Source organism: Phocoena sinus, chromosome 2 (genome assembly GCF_008692025.1).
Source record: "Phocoena sinus isolate mPhoSin1 chromosome 2, mPhoSin1.pri, whole genome shotgun sequence".
Taxonomy (NCBI): Eukaryota; Metazoa; Chordata; class Mammalia; order Artiodactyla; family Phocoenidae; genus Phocoena; species Phocoena sinus.
Genome location: NC_045764.1, coordinates 37,994,868 through 38,010,026, shown reverse-complemented (window position 1 = coordinate 38,010,026; position 15,159 = coordinate 37,994,868). Strand labels below are relative to the sequence as shown.

The window sequence follows — 15,159 nt, the reverse complement described above, 5'->3', positions numbered from 1 at the left end:
TGTTTTTTTGTGGGTTTTTTTGTGGTACGCGGGCCTCTCACTGTTGTGGCCTCTCCCGTTGCGGAGCACAGGCTCCGGACGCGCAGGCTCAGTGGTCATGGCTCACGGGCCCAGCCACTCTGCAGCATGTGGGATCTTCCCAGACCGGGGCACGAACCCGTGTCCTCTGCATCGGCAGGCGGACTCTCAACCACTGCGCCACCCACCAGGGAAGCCCTGCCTCTCAGTTTTGACTCCCTTTCCAGGTAGGCCCTCTGCTTGAGCGGCACCACGGCCACCAACAGCACCCACAGTGAGTGTCCCTTTCTCGATGGTTCCAGCAAAGTCCTGAGCCTGTTCCTCACCCTCCTGCATGTGGTCACATCCCTGAACCACTCACCATGATGACCTCACCAGCCTGCGCACATGCCCATCCCTGGAGGGGCATGGAGGTCATGGCCACCCAAACTAAGGAAGGGGGAGCTGTCTGGAGAAAAGAAAATGACAGGCCGCAAGGGATGAAGGCAGGAGGGATGCTGAACAGGCCGAGACAACGGAGGTGCCCTGTCCACCCTTTCCAAAGTCACATGCAGCCAACGCCAGGCCACCTCCTCATTTCCTAGTGTGTGTGGGGGAAGCGAGGAGGGCTGGGGCATTCACAGGGAGCCTTAGGTGCTGGGGCCCACAGAGGGAGGAAGAAGGAACAGGGCTGGCAAAGTGCCAGAAGATGGGCAGAAGAGGCCCAGGCGGCACTAGGCTGGGGATACAGGGCACTAGCGCTGGTGCACCACTGGGGCTGTGCCAGTGGCCCCCAAAGAGGTCCTTGCCCACTGGGAGAAAGGGCCCCTTAGGAGCAGCACCAAGAAGCTTGGGTCTTCTCAGGGGAGTGTTGGGACTAGGGTGAGGCAAATGAGTGCCTGGGGTACAAAGCTGAGGAGGCACTTACCCTCAGCATTGTGCAAATGCAGGGTCTGCCCCTGGGGGAGAGCTGGGGAACAGACAAAGTGGCCCTGGCCTCGCCCTGGGATAAACAGGGGCTTTGCAGTTAGGGCTCGCTTCCCTCCCCAGCCCTGTGCCAGCCTGGTTCTCCAGGTAGGGGGTGTTTCAGAATCCTGGGGCATCCATGTGCCCCTCAGACGGACCTGTTTATTTAGCAACGCATGGCCAACGCACGGCCCTCCTCCAGGTGCACCACCTGCCCACCCACGGCTGAGCCCAGCTCTCCAGCCCTGCTACCAGGACAGTCCGCCATCTGCCGATACAGACAACTCATGACCACCAGCCCTTCCCTCCGCCCCTGGGTTCATACGATGACCCAAGTGGCGTGTCCTTGAATAAATGTTTTGCACGTCGACCAATCAGCTTAGCTGCTCCTCCTTAAAACACTGGCCCGTCCAGCATCAGCATCTACACAGTACAGCTGTCTCGGCGGGAGCAACACGTGTGGTCAGCAGGCAGCGGCAGGTCCCTGCTGGCAACGGCACTGGTGGCCCATGTGCTTTAGGAGCTTTATTTCACACCCTCAACATGCTCACACACTCGCCTGCCAGGCTAAGGCAAAGACCGGATTTGTCGACTACCACCCGCCATTGTCCCCACCCCAATAGCCGCGCACTAGCTTTGTGAAAAATTCCTTGACCTTTTTCTGTGCTCCAGCGTCCTGACCTATAAAATAGGTATAAGCACCACCTGCCCGCCTCACCTGTGGCTCTGAGGCTAAAATGACTTGAAATTGCTGCTCCATATATGTCGGACCCCTTGGGCTTCGAAGGCGGAAAGCAGGGCAGCACTGTTGGCTGGCGGCGACCAGCGTGCCAGCGGATCCGCAGGCCAGGCCTCTGATGCCATCCTCCCCCTCCTCCCACTTCTAGCAGGACGGTGCCCAGACCGCTCTGGACCAGCCCCAGGTGAGGTGAGGCGCCACCCAGCACCCTCTGTCCTTGCTCAGCTGTCGCAAAGGCAGTGCACCATCGGGGAAGCACACAGGCAGGCCCTAGAGTCACACCCGCGTCCCAGTCCCAGCGCTGCCCCTGAATATCCGCACGGGCGCGTTAGTTAGCCTCTTCCTTCCCTAACTGCCCATCCTCAAGATGGCCCTGCTAACTGGGGTTAGCTCACAGGTTAGCAGAGAACTGAGAGCGAGCACTCGCCCAGGGCTCACCTACCTGGACGCTGCTTGGTCCTCCTCCCGCTGGGTGTGAGTGCGGCCAGCCCAGGAAGGGGGTGGGGGCGTGGGAGTGGTGGGAGGCGCCCCCTTCCCATCTCCAGACCTCTCTTATTAACAGGGACGTGCTAATGAAAATTCACACCCAGGTGCTAATAAACAGTGGGCCGCTCCTGGGCTCGGAGAGCGAGGGAAGGCTCTCCGCAGGGGAGGGGGCTGGCCGATGAGCCCCACTTATCTGTGAAAAGACTTGCTAATAACTTTAATTCCCCGTCCTAAACCACGGGGCCTTTGCCATGTAAATAGATTTTCTAAACTGGGCTGGGTCCTGGAAAAGACTTCCCGTTCTGCTCCTTAGGGCTCTGGGAGGGGAGAGCGCGTTGGGGGTGGAGGTGCGGGAAAGGGGGCGGATCAGCGAAGGTGTGAGGTCCCGCCCCCCTGCAGGGCCTCTGCTTTTGGATCGCACTCTCTACAGCCAAACGCTGGCCAGGGTGCGCCTGGGCTTCTGAATTATACAGTGAGCCCCCCACCCCACTCTGAATCACTGCCCCTCCTGGCCTGGGCCAGAGCGCTGGAAATGATCTCCAAAGTGGTTTCAAAACAAACCTATCAATATCAATGGATAAATAAACTGTGGTATATCCATACAATGGAATAGCATTGAGCAATAAAAAGAAACAAAGTACCGGTACATGAGAAAATATGATGCTAAGTGAAAGATGCAAAAGGCCTCATGTTATATGATTCCATTCATACTAAATGTCCAGAACAGGCAAATCTATAGAGATAGAAAGCAGATGAGCTGGCTGGGGTGGGGAGTGGGGGAACTGAATCATGGGGAGTCACTGTTAATGGTTACAGGGTCTCTTTGGGGGGGTGATGAAAATGACCCAAAATTAGACAGTGGTGATGGTTACAGAACTGTATGAATATACCAAAACCATTGAATTATGTACTTTAAGAGTGAATTTCATGGTACATAAATTATATCTCAATAAAGCTCATAAAAAAATGCCAAGGCCAGTATTTCAAAGATGCTTGAGCAGGGCAGAGGGGAAGAACTGAGTATCCATAGATCGCTGAGGAACCCTCGGGACAGAGAGGCTACACCCCCTTAACCCACCTCACCACCCCCCAGGCTTGACTGCTCACCAGACCCCCTGACTGAGGCCAGGCTCCTTCAGGGCTCAAGGCTCCCCCTTCCCCACACAGCACTTCCCTAACCTGAATCCAAGCCTGGTTCCAGGTCAGCTCTGTGGATTTGGATGCAACCAATGGACCTCTCATCTCACCCTAGCCAGGCCTCTGGGAGGTCACAGTTACTTAAACTTGGGGCTGACCACTGATATTATTTCATGTCTCTAAACCACACAGGAGAGAAACCAGAGTGAAGGGAGATGGGAAAATCCCAGGGTCCAGGCCTAACACTCCAGCACAAGGGGAATAAGGACTTGGGTCACATGCAATGAGCCCTTGGAGCTGGTGTCCCCTCAGACCCCAGAATGAATGGAGCTGGCAAAACCCTCCCAGAGCTGAGAGCCCGGATTCTGAAGTCATACCTAGGCTTGAGTGCTGACCCTTGGCTTATCCTTCTGCAAAATGATTACTTAGGTATGAAATGTGTAAAGGACCTGGTGCACAGTAAGTACGCACTAATGGAAATGCATTTTCTACAGAGATACTTGGTTTTATTCAGCTCCCTACCAGATTCAAAGAAAAGATGGACAGACTCCGCTTGCTGCCACTTTCTCCATAGAATCTCCTCCCTCCTCAGGCTAACCCATCTGGAACAGGAGGTGCTAAGCCAGGGCTGGGGAAAAGGAGGAAGGGGTCTGAGCCTGTGGGCTTTGGGGGCTGAAGACTGCAAGAAACCCTCCCAACTCTCCTATGTCCTTTGGAGAAGAAGGGAGCTTTGTGCCCCTGTAGAGAAAGAAGAACTTGCCAAGTGACACCAGCACAAAATTTATTCACAAATAAATAAACACGTACTAGGCAGAGCCTCCTGCCTGCCTCAAAGTGTCTACCCTCTGGGTCCCTCCATCACGGGAGGGGTTGGGGAAGTCCGTCCTGGGTGGGGACAGGCTCTCCCTTTCAGCAATGCCCATGCCAGTATCGCCAGTGCCCTCTTCCAGGAAAGGGAGTCTAGAGTGGGACCTCTTCGAAGGCGCAGAGGCCAAAAAGGCGTCGGTGCTCGCAGAACGGGGCGCCAGATGTCCGCCGTCACTTCAACTACTCAGGCCGGCGGCCACTCCAGGGGCGAGAGGGGCATCCAGGTCTCCAGCAGGGCCAGTACGTCGCCGGGAAAGAGCTTGAGGACAGAGGGAACAGCGAGGCCCTCAGCGCTGGACACCGAGCGTGGGTGTCCGCCTCGCGAGCTCCACTTTCAGGGCGCCTCTGGCGGGGAGCGGGACCCGCCCCCTGCGTGTACTCTCCCTCCCCTCGCCGCTCGAGCGCCCCGGGCACACCAACACTGTTGCTCCGGAGGGCAAGCAGGCGAGGCCGGGCCGTCAGTGGGGAAGCCGCACGGGGGCTGGTCCCCGCAGTGCGCGCCGGGGGGCGCGAGACAGTAGGTAGCGCCATCCACTACTGCGCCGCGCCCGGAGGGAGCTCCGCGCGGGAAGGAAGTACTAACCGGAGATGAGGGGCCTGGCTCCATCGCCGGCCCTTCCGGGCACGCCGTCTCGTTGTAAAGCACCGGCGGATCGCGCGGCTCGGGCGTCGCTAGGGCTCCGGGGTAGGCGGGCGGGGACCCCCAGGACACCACGGCGCTGGCGGCTGAGCCCAGGTCTGGGCCGCACGCCTGTGCCTGAGTCTGCATCTGCGTCTGCGTCTGCGCCTGCGCGGGGCCGCCGTCGGGGCACAGCGGGCAGCCTCGAGGGAGCACTGCGTCGCTGTGCCGCCGGCGCCGGCGCTGCAGGCTCTCCTCGCTGAGGCCCAGCACGGCCGACAGGTGGCCGATGTAGCGGATGGCCAGGCGCAGCGTCTCGATCTTGGTCAGGCTCTGGCCGGCAGGCGCCACGGACGGCGGCAGAAAGCGGCGCAGCTCGTGCAGGGCGCGGGCGAGCGTGCGCATGCGCAGCTTCTCGCGCTCGCTGGCGCTCTGCCGCTGCCCGCTGCCTAGGCGGCTGCTGCGGGCGCCGCGCCTCCCCGCAGTCGGGGCGCGGAGGGCGGCGCTGGTGACGGGCCTCCCGGGGCTAGACACGGGGCTGCTGGCCGGGGCGCTGCCCCAGGAATCCGGGGACGAGGCGGGCGAGCAGCCACAGTCCCTGTTGGAGGCCGGCGGCGGCCGAGCTGGGCCCCAGCCCGAGGAGAAGATCCAGGACTCAGAGAGCGGCGGGCACAGGGACTGGGCCATGGCAGCGCCGGCGCGTCTGGGGGCCGGCGGCCAGCGACCGCTTTATCCTGAGCCCGAGGTGTGAAGTGGCCCCTTCCAGGCCGCATCAGCACTTCAAAGCGGGCTCGGGGCCTGGTGGGGGCGGGGCTTGACCCTTTGAACCAACGGGGGGCGAAGGTGCCTGCCCGTTGGCTGCGCCAGGTTGGCCCCTCCTGGGTGCTCGCATGGGCACCTGACCCAGACACTCGGGCCTCCTGCCTGCGCCAGTGCCGGCGCTGTCCAGGGTGTTGGGCCAGCTCAGTAGGTTAAAGGAAGCGAGGTCCGGGAACTGGAGGTTCAGTACTTAGGTTTGGGTCTGCCATCACCTGTTGGGGACCTTATGCAAATTCTTAAGTTTTCTTGAATCTTCGTTTCCAGTTTGAATGATGGGAGCCTCAGGGCATAGTGCAGCCAGGTCTGTGGACTCGTATAGTGACCAGGAGTGGGGCCCTGATTCCTGCCCGAGGCCAGAGTAGTCCGTTCCTCCTCTGAGGCAGGTTGGTCCTGGGTGCACCCTTCCCTGGTGGTGGTGGTGAGTGGGAGGGACAAGGTTACCCTAGGTAAATCCAACAAGCTGGCTGAATCTGGGCAGGTTGCTGGACCGTCTGAGTGGAGGGAGAGGAAGCCTGCTGCCCTCCAGGCCACCTTCAGCCTGGCAGGATTAAGGGCTCAGCCTGTTGCCACAGCTGCCACCACTTGCCTCTAGCTGATATTCTGCCACTTTGGGGCAGGTATAACGGGCGTTGCCAATGAAATGTGAGTGCAAATGACACAGAAAAAAAGCATTTAACAAAATTCAGGGGAATTCCCTGGTGGTCCAGTGGTTAGGACTGGGCTCTCTCACTGCTGTGTTCAATCCCTGGTCAGGGAACCAAGATCCCACAAACCGCAGAGAAGCCAAGAAAAAAAAAATCAGCACCCCTTCATGATAAAAATTCTCAGCAAACTCAGACTAAAGGAGAACTTTCTCAGTCTGATGAAAAGCATCTACAAAGAAGCTACAGCGAACAGCATACTAAATAGTGAAAGACTGAAAGTTTTCCCCCTAATACTGAAAACAAGGTGAGGATGTCTGCTCCTACCCCATGCCTCTTCAACGTTGCTGGGGGGCGGGGCGGTGCATCTAGCTTGTGCAGTAAGGAAAGAGAAATAAAAGGCTTACAGATTGGAAAGGAAGAAATAAAACTCTATTTATGGACATGATTGTCCACATGGGAAATCTCAGAGAATCTACTATATTGCCTGCCTGACCCCTCAGGTTTGAGTTTGCACATTGTCAAAATAGCCATTTCATGCATGGATGTCTGCTCTCCAGCTAGACTGTGAAGTACCTGGTGTCTGGTATCATGTCTTCAAAAGAAGTGGTAAAAAAAAAAATTAAAAAGAAGAAGAAGTGGTATCTAGGGTCTCTTTCAGTGCCGGCGGTCTACTGTTTTGCATCCCCCATGGCTTCCAGTTCTGTGAGATTGATGGCCGAGCTGGTTTGTAGCAAAGAAAGCCAAGTGGCTTGGTACCTTCTTCCTGGGCATCTCTGCTCACCACCTCCCCCCTCCCCTTGTCTCTTTTTTCTTCTACTGCCCTTGGCCTTTTCTAACACCCTCTATACCCTCTACCCTGCAGTCTGTCCCAGCAGCCCCAGATGCTTATGCCCATGGTCACATCCAGGACAGGCAATGCCAACCCACCATTGGGGAAAAGGGGAGGAGCCCACTCCATGGGCACATGCCATGGGACCCTGTGAGAGCCTGGCCTAGGCCTGCAGCTGTCAGCAGGGTCTGCCCCTTCTGGACCCTGGCCGATGGATGCCTTCCTGGGGTTCCATATCCAAGCCAAGAACCTGGCATTAGAGCCCAGTGAGGTCCCTTTGATCCACTGGACCAGAGCTAACAAATGGTGAGAATTGGTTGTGCACCCAAGCAGCGGGAGCTGCAGCCTAAAAGCTGGACAGGCAGGAGGGGTGGGATCTCAGAGGGCTCTGGGCATTCTGTTACCAACCTCTGAATGTCAAAAAATTCCTCCAATTCCCACATGATTCTGATCTCCACTTTGTAGCTAATAATTGAGAAAACTCAGAATGACCAAAAACTCCTAGACAATCAGCCACCCTTTTGTTATATTGTTATACATTTGAAAATATAATACACGCACGTGATTAAAAGTTGAACAAGTACAGAGGATATAACAAATCTCTTTCCTATTCTCCGTCTGAGGCCTCCAATTCCCGGTCCAGAGGAAACCACCATTCCTGGTTTGTGGGCAGCAATGCTCTGAAGTGAAGTTTTATTTTATTAAGTACAAAATCAACTAGACATTCTTTAAACAAGAGGCCATATGTGTGGAAGGCAGACTGTTTATCCTGAAAACACAGCTCTGGCCCCTGAGGATGCTCAGATCTGGGACCGAACAGTTAACATTCATCGCTCACTTACGTGGGAGCCACTGAGAGATCTGGAACAGGAGAGAAACGCCATGAGAGAGGGTTAAAAAGACCCAGGTGTGTCTGTGGAGGCAAAGAACTCGTAAAAATGGCATGAGAGACAGGGCAGATGGGAGGGTTCCACCCCCAACCCCAGTCCTTTAGTCTCCAGCCCTAAGGCTGACAAATTGGATGTGCCACGTGGGAGTCCCTCCCTTTCCTGTTGCCTCTGAGTCTTGGGGCCCAGAGTGTGCAAGGGCTGTGGTCAGTGGGCCTCATGAAGCCAAGTGGGGGCAAAGGGGGGACCCCCAACCTAGATCCTGGGCTCTACCCCCTCCTGTCAGCCAGCCTCCCTCTTCCCTCGCCCCCATGCCTCTCTCACCTTTGATCTCCTTATCGCCAGCCTCTCCGGTGGCTTCATTAGGGAGCTGCCCCAGTTAATGAGTTCTCCGGGCAGCACGGCCCACACCGCCCTCCTGCTGGGGTGAGGACTTCACACCTCTGGGGCCTGTGTTTTGACAAGTGCCGGAGCCAGTGGCTCTTGCTCCCCTGGCCCGAGCCTGCCAACGTGTAAGGCTGGGAAATGAGGCCTTGGGGCAGCCCCACCAAGCGGAGGTGAGAGTTCAGTCAGGGTCCTTGGCCAGGGTGGGGGCAGGCAGGACAGGGCAGCACCCTCTCAGGCTGGGGCCCCCGTCTCAGCCTTCCCGCTAGGAACTAGCCAGCTTCCTCAGGCCAAGCCTGGGTCCTGGGCGCTCTCCCCCTCCCACCTCCCAGCCTCAGCGCCCTCATTTTCCCAGCCAGGCCCTCTGACATAGGAGTGCTAATCAAAGGTGCAATGTCAGTACTGCCCTTGCAGCCCCTAATCCCCATCCCCTTGGGAGCCAGAGGCCCCAGGAGAAGGAAGCAGCTCTCTGCTACCGCCAGCCTGTTTGGCATCAGCAGGCGCACCTCCTGGGAAGCTCCTAATTTGGGTGTTTCCTATTGCCAGGGATCTTCCCGCCACACCTCGGCACCAGCCTGAGAGGCAAGCCCTTTCAGGGGAGCGATTGTTATTCATGAAGTCCCCACCTTTAGACAGCCTAGGACACCCCTCTGGGGTGTGGCCAGTGTGGCTTAGAATAGAACCCCTGCCCTGCCATGTACCACTTGTGTCACTTGGGTAACTCACTCTCCATCTATGGGCTCCAGCCTCTGCTTCTGTGCCATGAGTAATACCTACTGTGCTGATGTGATGTGGGTGTCATTGCCTTGCTTTGTAGTTAAAGACACGGAGGAGCAGAGCGGCAGTCCTATGTCACATGGCTAGTAGGGGCAGAGCTGGGATCCATGTGGCTCTGTCTGGGACCAAAGCCAGTGTTCTGTCCTACCACCAGCTCCCCTGTCTCCTCTGGAGGACTTGATTGGCTCCTTTCCTCCTGGAGGGCCACCTGGAGAGTGAGGGTGCCGAGGTGGGGACGACGCCCCATAGTCCCCAAGCCGCCATGAAACCTCACTACAAGTCACTGGGACCTGTTGAGATGTAAAAAGAAAAACATTTCCAGACCCACGCTGGAGATGCTTGAACCAGAATCCCTGGAGGAGATTCTGGGTATGAAAAGTAAAATCTCCCAAGAATTATGAAGCTTGGCCACTTTTGAGAAGCAATGCCCTATAGTGAGCACCCCCCAATCCAGAGAGTGGAAAAGGCACAGGGAGTGACCAGCCCCCCACCATGGAGCCTAAGCCCCACTGGGTCGTGGATAGATGAGGCTGTGCTTGTGCTGGAGAGGGGGCAGCAGCCACCTGGAGCCCAGAGCAGTCAGAGGGCCCGGCAGGAAGGCTCCCAACTTCTCCTCCACCTCCCTCCTTCCCCATCAACCTCCCAGCTAAGGCCCCGGAAGCTCCCAGGAAGCCCCTTCCAACTGAGATCAGCCCCTCTCCTCACACCTTTAGCTCCCGGAGCCACTGAGTTGGCAAGCCATATGGAATAGATTATTCTGGACCCATGATAATCTGATTATCTTGGTCATGGATCAGCTGGATGCGCAGCCAGTGGAAGTCACAGGAGGCAGAGGGGTGACGAGGAGGGAGGGGGTGGGAGGAAAGGAGAGAGATTTGTCAGATTCCGGGAAAGGCTCCAGAGGAAGTGCCAGAATCTCCCCTGTTCTGGGAGCTGGGCTGAGAATGCAGGGTAAGTAGATTGTGCCTTTCTCCTTAGGGGTGTCACATTTATGCTCCTTCACTTCATCTGGGTAAGTGGAGGAGGGTCTAAGCCTTACAGTGAAACATGGGGAAACTGAGGCATAAAGGGGTTAAGTAGTTGAACCAGCCCAGAGCAAAGATGTAGACATGTGAATGTAGGGAAACATGTCACACGGCTCCTCAGTTTCTATGGCTGTAAAATGGAGCAGGGACTCCCAACTGCCTGCTGAGCTGTCCTGGGAGACTGCATGCCTTGATTGCAAGGTTCGGTCTCAGGCCAGAGGGCTGCCCCTGGGTGTCCAGTGTCCTTGCAATCCCAGCTACAGACAGCAGAGGGCGCTACCCAACCACCTAGGATCTTGGGATCTGAGCTGGGCAGACCTCCTGCCAACCGGTCAGAGGCCCTTTTTTTCTGGGGCCAGGGCCAGTGCGGTTTGGGGGTGGTGGGCTCTGGGAGCTAAGCAGGTGTGGCAGAGATGCTGGGGCTGGCTTAAGAAATAGGTGAAGCCGGCTTAGTGCCAGTGTGATGGGCCGTGTGACCCCAGACAGGCCACTTGCCCTCTCTGGACCCCAATTTGCTCATCTGTCCACTGGGAAAAACATACACCTGTATAGAGAAAGGCAGAGCAAGATGGAGCCCAGAGGAATGAGGAGAGGGGGATGGGCTCAGGAGGGCAGGGGCCAAACAGGGCTCAGGTCTCCCTACCTTCCCTACACACCTCTGGAAGCAGAGGGTGAAAACAATCAGACCACAAATTGACCGAAACTCTAGGCTCCCCAGCTCCCCAGTGGGGATTTGCAGGCCCAGCTCAGCTGCCAACTTGGGGCGCATCCAACACCAGCACCTCCTGAAAGCACAGGATGGAGCTCCCTCCAGGAAGGACACACAGGTTTCAGGCTCCTTCTAACCCCACCCCTGCCCTGGCTGACTGCACAGCAGAACGGTGAGGTGCCAGGACAATGATGAGGCTCCTGCCAAGTCACTGGGTGGCTCAGGCTCTCAGCCAGCTCCAGGTCATCCTTCCCAAGGTCAGGGGAAGGAGCACACCTCTGCCTCCCCTCCCCCGAGGTATCTGTCTTCAGACCCAATAAGAAGCAGAGTGGGTCTAGGACTGAGCTGGAATGCCTAGGCAGGACCTGGGAGAGTGAACAGCCTCTGGGCATAGGATCCTTTGCCAGAGGCTGGGGGGCAGTGACATCCCGGGACAGAGCGGAGAACATGTTAGGGGCAAGGATAGAGCTTAAGTTGACCAGATAATAAATCAAACAGAAGAAGGGTCTTAGATGGTCAGTACTGATTACGTGCCAAAGACTAAGGATAGGATGAACTCAGTCCTTGGTTCTAGAGGTTTCCCCACCAAGAGAAATCCAAGATCCAGCCCTTGGCTGAGCCAAAGAAGTTTCCTTCACCCTTGGAGATTACGCACCACCCCAGGCCCTGGGAGTGCAAAGTCAGCGCCCGGCACAGGTGGCCAGGCTGGCTGAGGCCCCTGGGAGTGCCGACATGTGCCGCTGGTTGCTCACAACAAGGTTGGCCTCAACAACCCACCCCCAAGGCTCCCCAAGGCTGGCCTGAGGCTTCAGAACAGCCTCAGCATGCCCTTTGCCCAGCGGGTTCCCTGATGGGGAATTCATCCTGATAAGAAAAAAATTAAAGGTGCAAGTGAAGACGTACTGTTGAGTGACAGAACCAAGCTGCAGAAAAATCCCTTCAGTATGACTTGACTGATATAAGGAAAAGCAAAAGAAAACAAAAATCTAAAAACCAACCTCTACACAGAAAGGCATCAAATGATACCATGCATTTTGTGAGGCTCTACTGTATGTATGTGCATAAATGCATACTCACCAAGTCTGTGATAATGTACCAGGACTTATTTGGTGTGGGAGTGGAAGAAGGGCTGGGTTCTGAGGTGTGATAAAGGGAGACTTTAATCATATCTGTAATGTTTAAAATTTTTACAGGGAGTTTGCATTCATATGTGACACGTGCAGTTTAAAAATAACTTTTAAGGGGCTTCCCTGGTGGCGCAGTGGTTGGGAATGCAGGGGACACGGGTTCGAGCCCTGGTCTGGGAGGATCCCACATGCCGCGGAGCAACTAAGCCCATGCGCCACAGCTACTGAGCCTGCGCTCTAGAGCTCACGAGCCACAGCTACTGAGCCCACGTGCCACAACTATTGAAGTCCATGCACCTAGAGCCCGTGTTTCGCAGCAGGAGAGGCCATAGCAGTGAGAGGCCCGCACACCGTAACAGGAGTGGCCCCTGCTCACCCCAACCGGAGAAAAGCCCAGCGCAGCAGCGAAGACCCAATGCAGCCAAAAATAAGATAAATAAAATAAATCAATGTAAAATAATAATAACTTTAAAAATATAGGTATAAGGATACACCTATGTGGAAAACTTTAAGGCATCTCAGTATATGCTAGAGAATTTGTTACCGAAACTGTAACTGCCACACCATGGAGTAATAGTCATGCCTTAAAAAATATCATTACAGAAATAAATACAGCTACTGATATGGAAAAGTTATTCATACATTAGTAAGAAAAGGTCACAAAACAACATGTTCTTTATATATCCAAAGAATTGAAAGCAGGGGCTAGAACAAATATTTGTCCGCCAACATTATTCATAATAGCTAAAAAGTGGAAACAACCCAGATGTCTATCAACTGATGAATGGATAAACAAAATGTGGTATAAATGTACAACGGAATATTATTCAACCATAAGAAGGAATGAAGTTTGGGCACATTCTACACTGTGAATGAACCTTGATGACATGAAATAAGCCAGACACCAAAGGATAAATACTGTATGAGTAGACTTATATGAGAGGTACCTAAAATAGGCAAATTCATAGAGACAGGATGCAAATGAGAAGCTACCAGGGGCTGGGGGCTGGGATTAAAGGGGAGTTTTTGTTTAATGGGTACAGAGTTTCTACTTGAGATGATGAAAAAGTTTTGGAAATAGAAATGGTGATGGTTGCACAACATTGCAAATGTAATTAATGCCGCTGAATTGCACATTTAACAATGGTTTAGATGGCAAATTTTATGTTATATATATTTTACCACAATTTAAAGGAATTTTAAATGTAACATATAAAAAACATTGAACTGTACACTTCAAACAGGTGAATTATTAGGTATGTGAAGTATATCTCAATAAAGCTGTTATAAAAAAGAGAATATATATTACCAGAAGCTTCAGAAAATGGGAAAAAGAACTCAACATGCTCCCTCAATGCCTCTGTCTCCATACTCTGTACTTGTAGGGATGCTTGGAAAAGGTTAGGATGCAGAGATATGGACCAACGTGTTAACCTGGTTCTCCCCGGGTGGATGGAAGAGGGGGCTTTAAAATTCCCTTCTTTTTGATTGTCTGTATTTTCTCACTTCTTTGTAATGATTATGCATTGCTTTTATAAATTAAAAAAGAAAGAAAAGGAAGGAAGTGAGGGAGGAAGGAAAAGACTTTGCAGCCCCCTTCCCTCCCTTGTTTGCATTCCAGTAGTAGAGCTGGCGGACCCAAGCCCCCTTATAGCTTTTGGAGATCAGGATGGGGAGGCTGGGTCTTCCCTCGCAGAGGCTGCAGGAATGAGCACCACTCATTCTCCTCCTTTGTCCCTCCCTGGAGCTGCAGGACCACAGATGGTCACTCCTCCCCAGCAGGGAAGTCCCACGTGCTGAACACCTGATGCTGCATCTAATCCTCCTGGCAAGGACACCCATTTCATAGACGAGGAGACTGAGGCTCAGATGGGGACTGAGCCCAGGCACAGATGGTCCCAGGCCTGAGCCACCTCTACTGCGCCTTGTCGCCCAAGGAGAAGGGCCAGGCAGCCCTGGGGCCTCTGCAGGCCCTTCCACACCAGCCTCCTTGGCTCAGCCTTCTTGTTGGAGGAAGAGCGTCGAGTCCACCTCCATGCCCCCAGCCTGCTGGGCAGCTCTCCAGATGCCTGTGGCCCCAGCCACTAGTGGCCATGTCCTTCCCACTTTTTCCCACGTTCCCTCCTATCGGATCCTCTGCCCACTCCCAGCGCCCCTGCCCGTGCCCCAATCTAGTCAGCCCTTGCCATGATGTGACCGCAGTCTCCTGACTGGTTTCCTGCCTCCAGCTCTTTACCTCCCAACCCCTCTCCCTCCTCAGAATTTCTGTGGGTCTCATTGCCTCCCTAAGAGTCCAAACTCCTCATTCAGCAGGACTTTCCAACCCCACCCGGCTCCCACTTGCTTGTCCACACCCCTCCCACCCTCCCCACCTCCAACCCAGGGCTCCAGACCACTTGGCATCACCCAAATTAGCCCTGGGCTTCCCTGCTTCCAGACTTGGGCTCACACCTTTCCCCCGGGCCAGAAATGCCCCACCTCCACGTGGAGAAAATCCACAATTTCAAGTCCCTCCCTTCCTCCTGGGACCCGCACTGATCACCTGGCCAGGTGGCTCTGCTCTGTCGTCCATGGGCGCCCCGCACACCAGGGCCCGACAGACTCAGAGCCAATTTGTCTTTTTCCTCCTCCAACTCTCAGCTCCCAGAGGGCAGCAGAGACTCCTCCCTCCCTGGAGCCTCAGGCCCCTGTTCGGAACATGGGGTGCATGGCCTCTGTGGGTTTGAATTCTGGTTCTGGGGGACCTAAAGCAAAGGAAGTGGCCTCTCTGGGCCCGGAAGAGCAGGCTGTCAGGCCTGGGGTTTGAGCACTGAACAGGCTGCTGCCGGCACAGCGCTGGGTACCGTGTGGTGTGGAAATGCTCGAAGACCAGTAGACCGAGGCCCGGTCAGGGTGAATTCAGCTCCAGGGGCTGCTCTGTGACCTTGCCTGGTGGCTGTTAGTCTCTGTTGACACTGATGGTGCCTGCCTGGCAGGGCCTGGTCATCGGGCTTCCCTGGCTGTGCCCAGAGTCACGCACCAGCCCCTGGGGCCAGGGTAGGGGAGTATCTGGGCAGGCTGACTCAGGGCTCCCGGAGCGAGGGGCCCATGCAGGCCCCCCTGCACCCCACTCCCCGTTCCAAGGACACAGGCTCTGCCTTTTCCTTG

At 55.3% G+C, this 15,159-nt stretch overlaps 1 protein-coding gene across 1 annotated transcript; it reads right to left on the bottom strand.

The window, feature by feature from the left end:
• Window positions 1–4,090: 4,090 nt before the first annotated feature.
• Window positions 4,091–5,498, bottom strand: MESP1 (mesoderm posterior bHLH transcription factor 1). The gene is made up of 2 exons (XM_032623653.1): window positions 4,776–5,498; window positions 4,091–4,451 (listed from the first exon to the last, which is right to left on the bottom strand). Exons 1-2 carry the CDS (start codon window positions 5,496–5,498, stop codon window positions 4,377–4,379), a joined length of 798 nt encoding a protein of 265 aa, XP_032479544.1. The 3' UTR covers window positions 4,091–4,376.
• Between the last annotated feature and the right edge of the window lie 9,661 nt (window positions 5,499–15,159).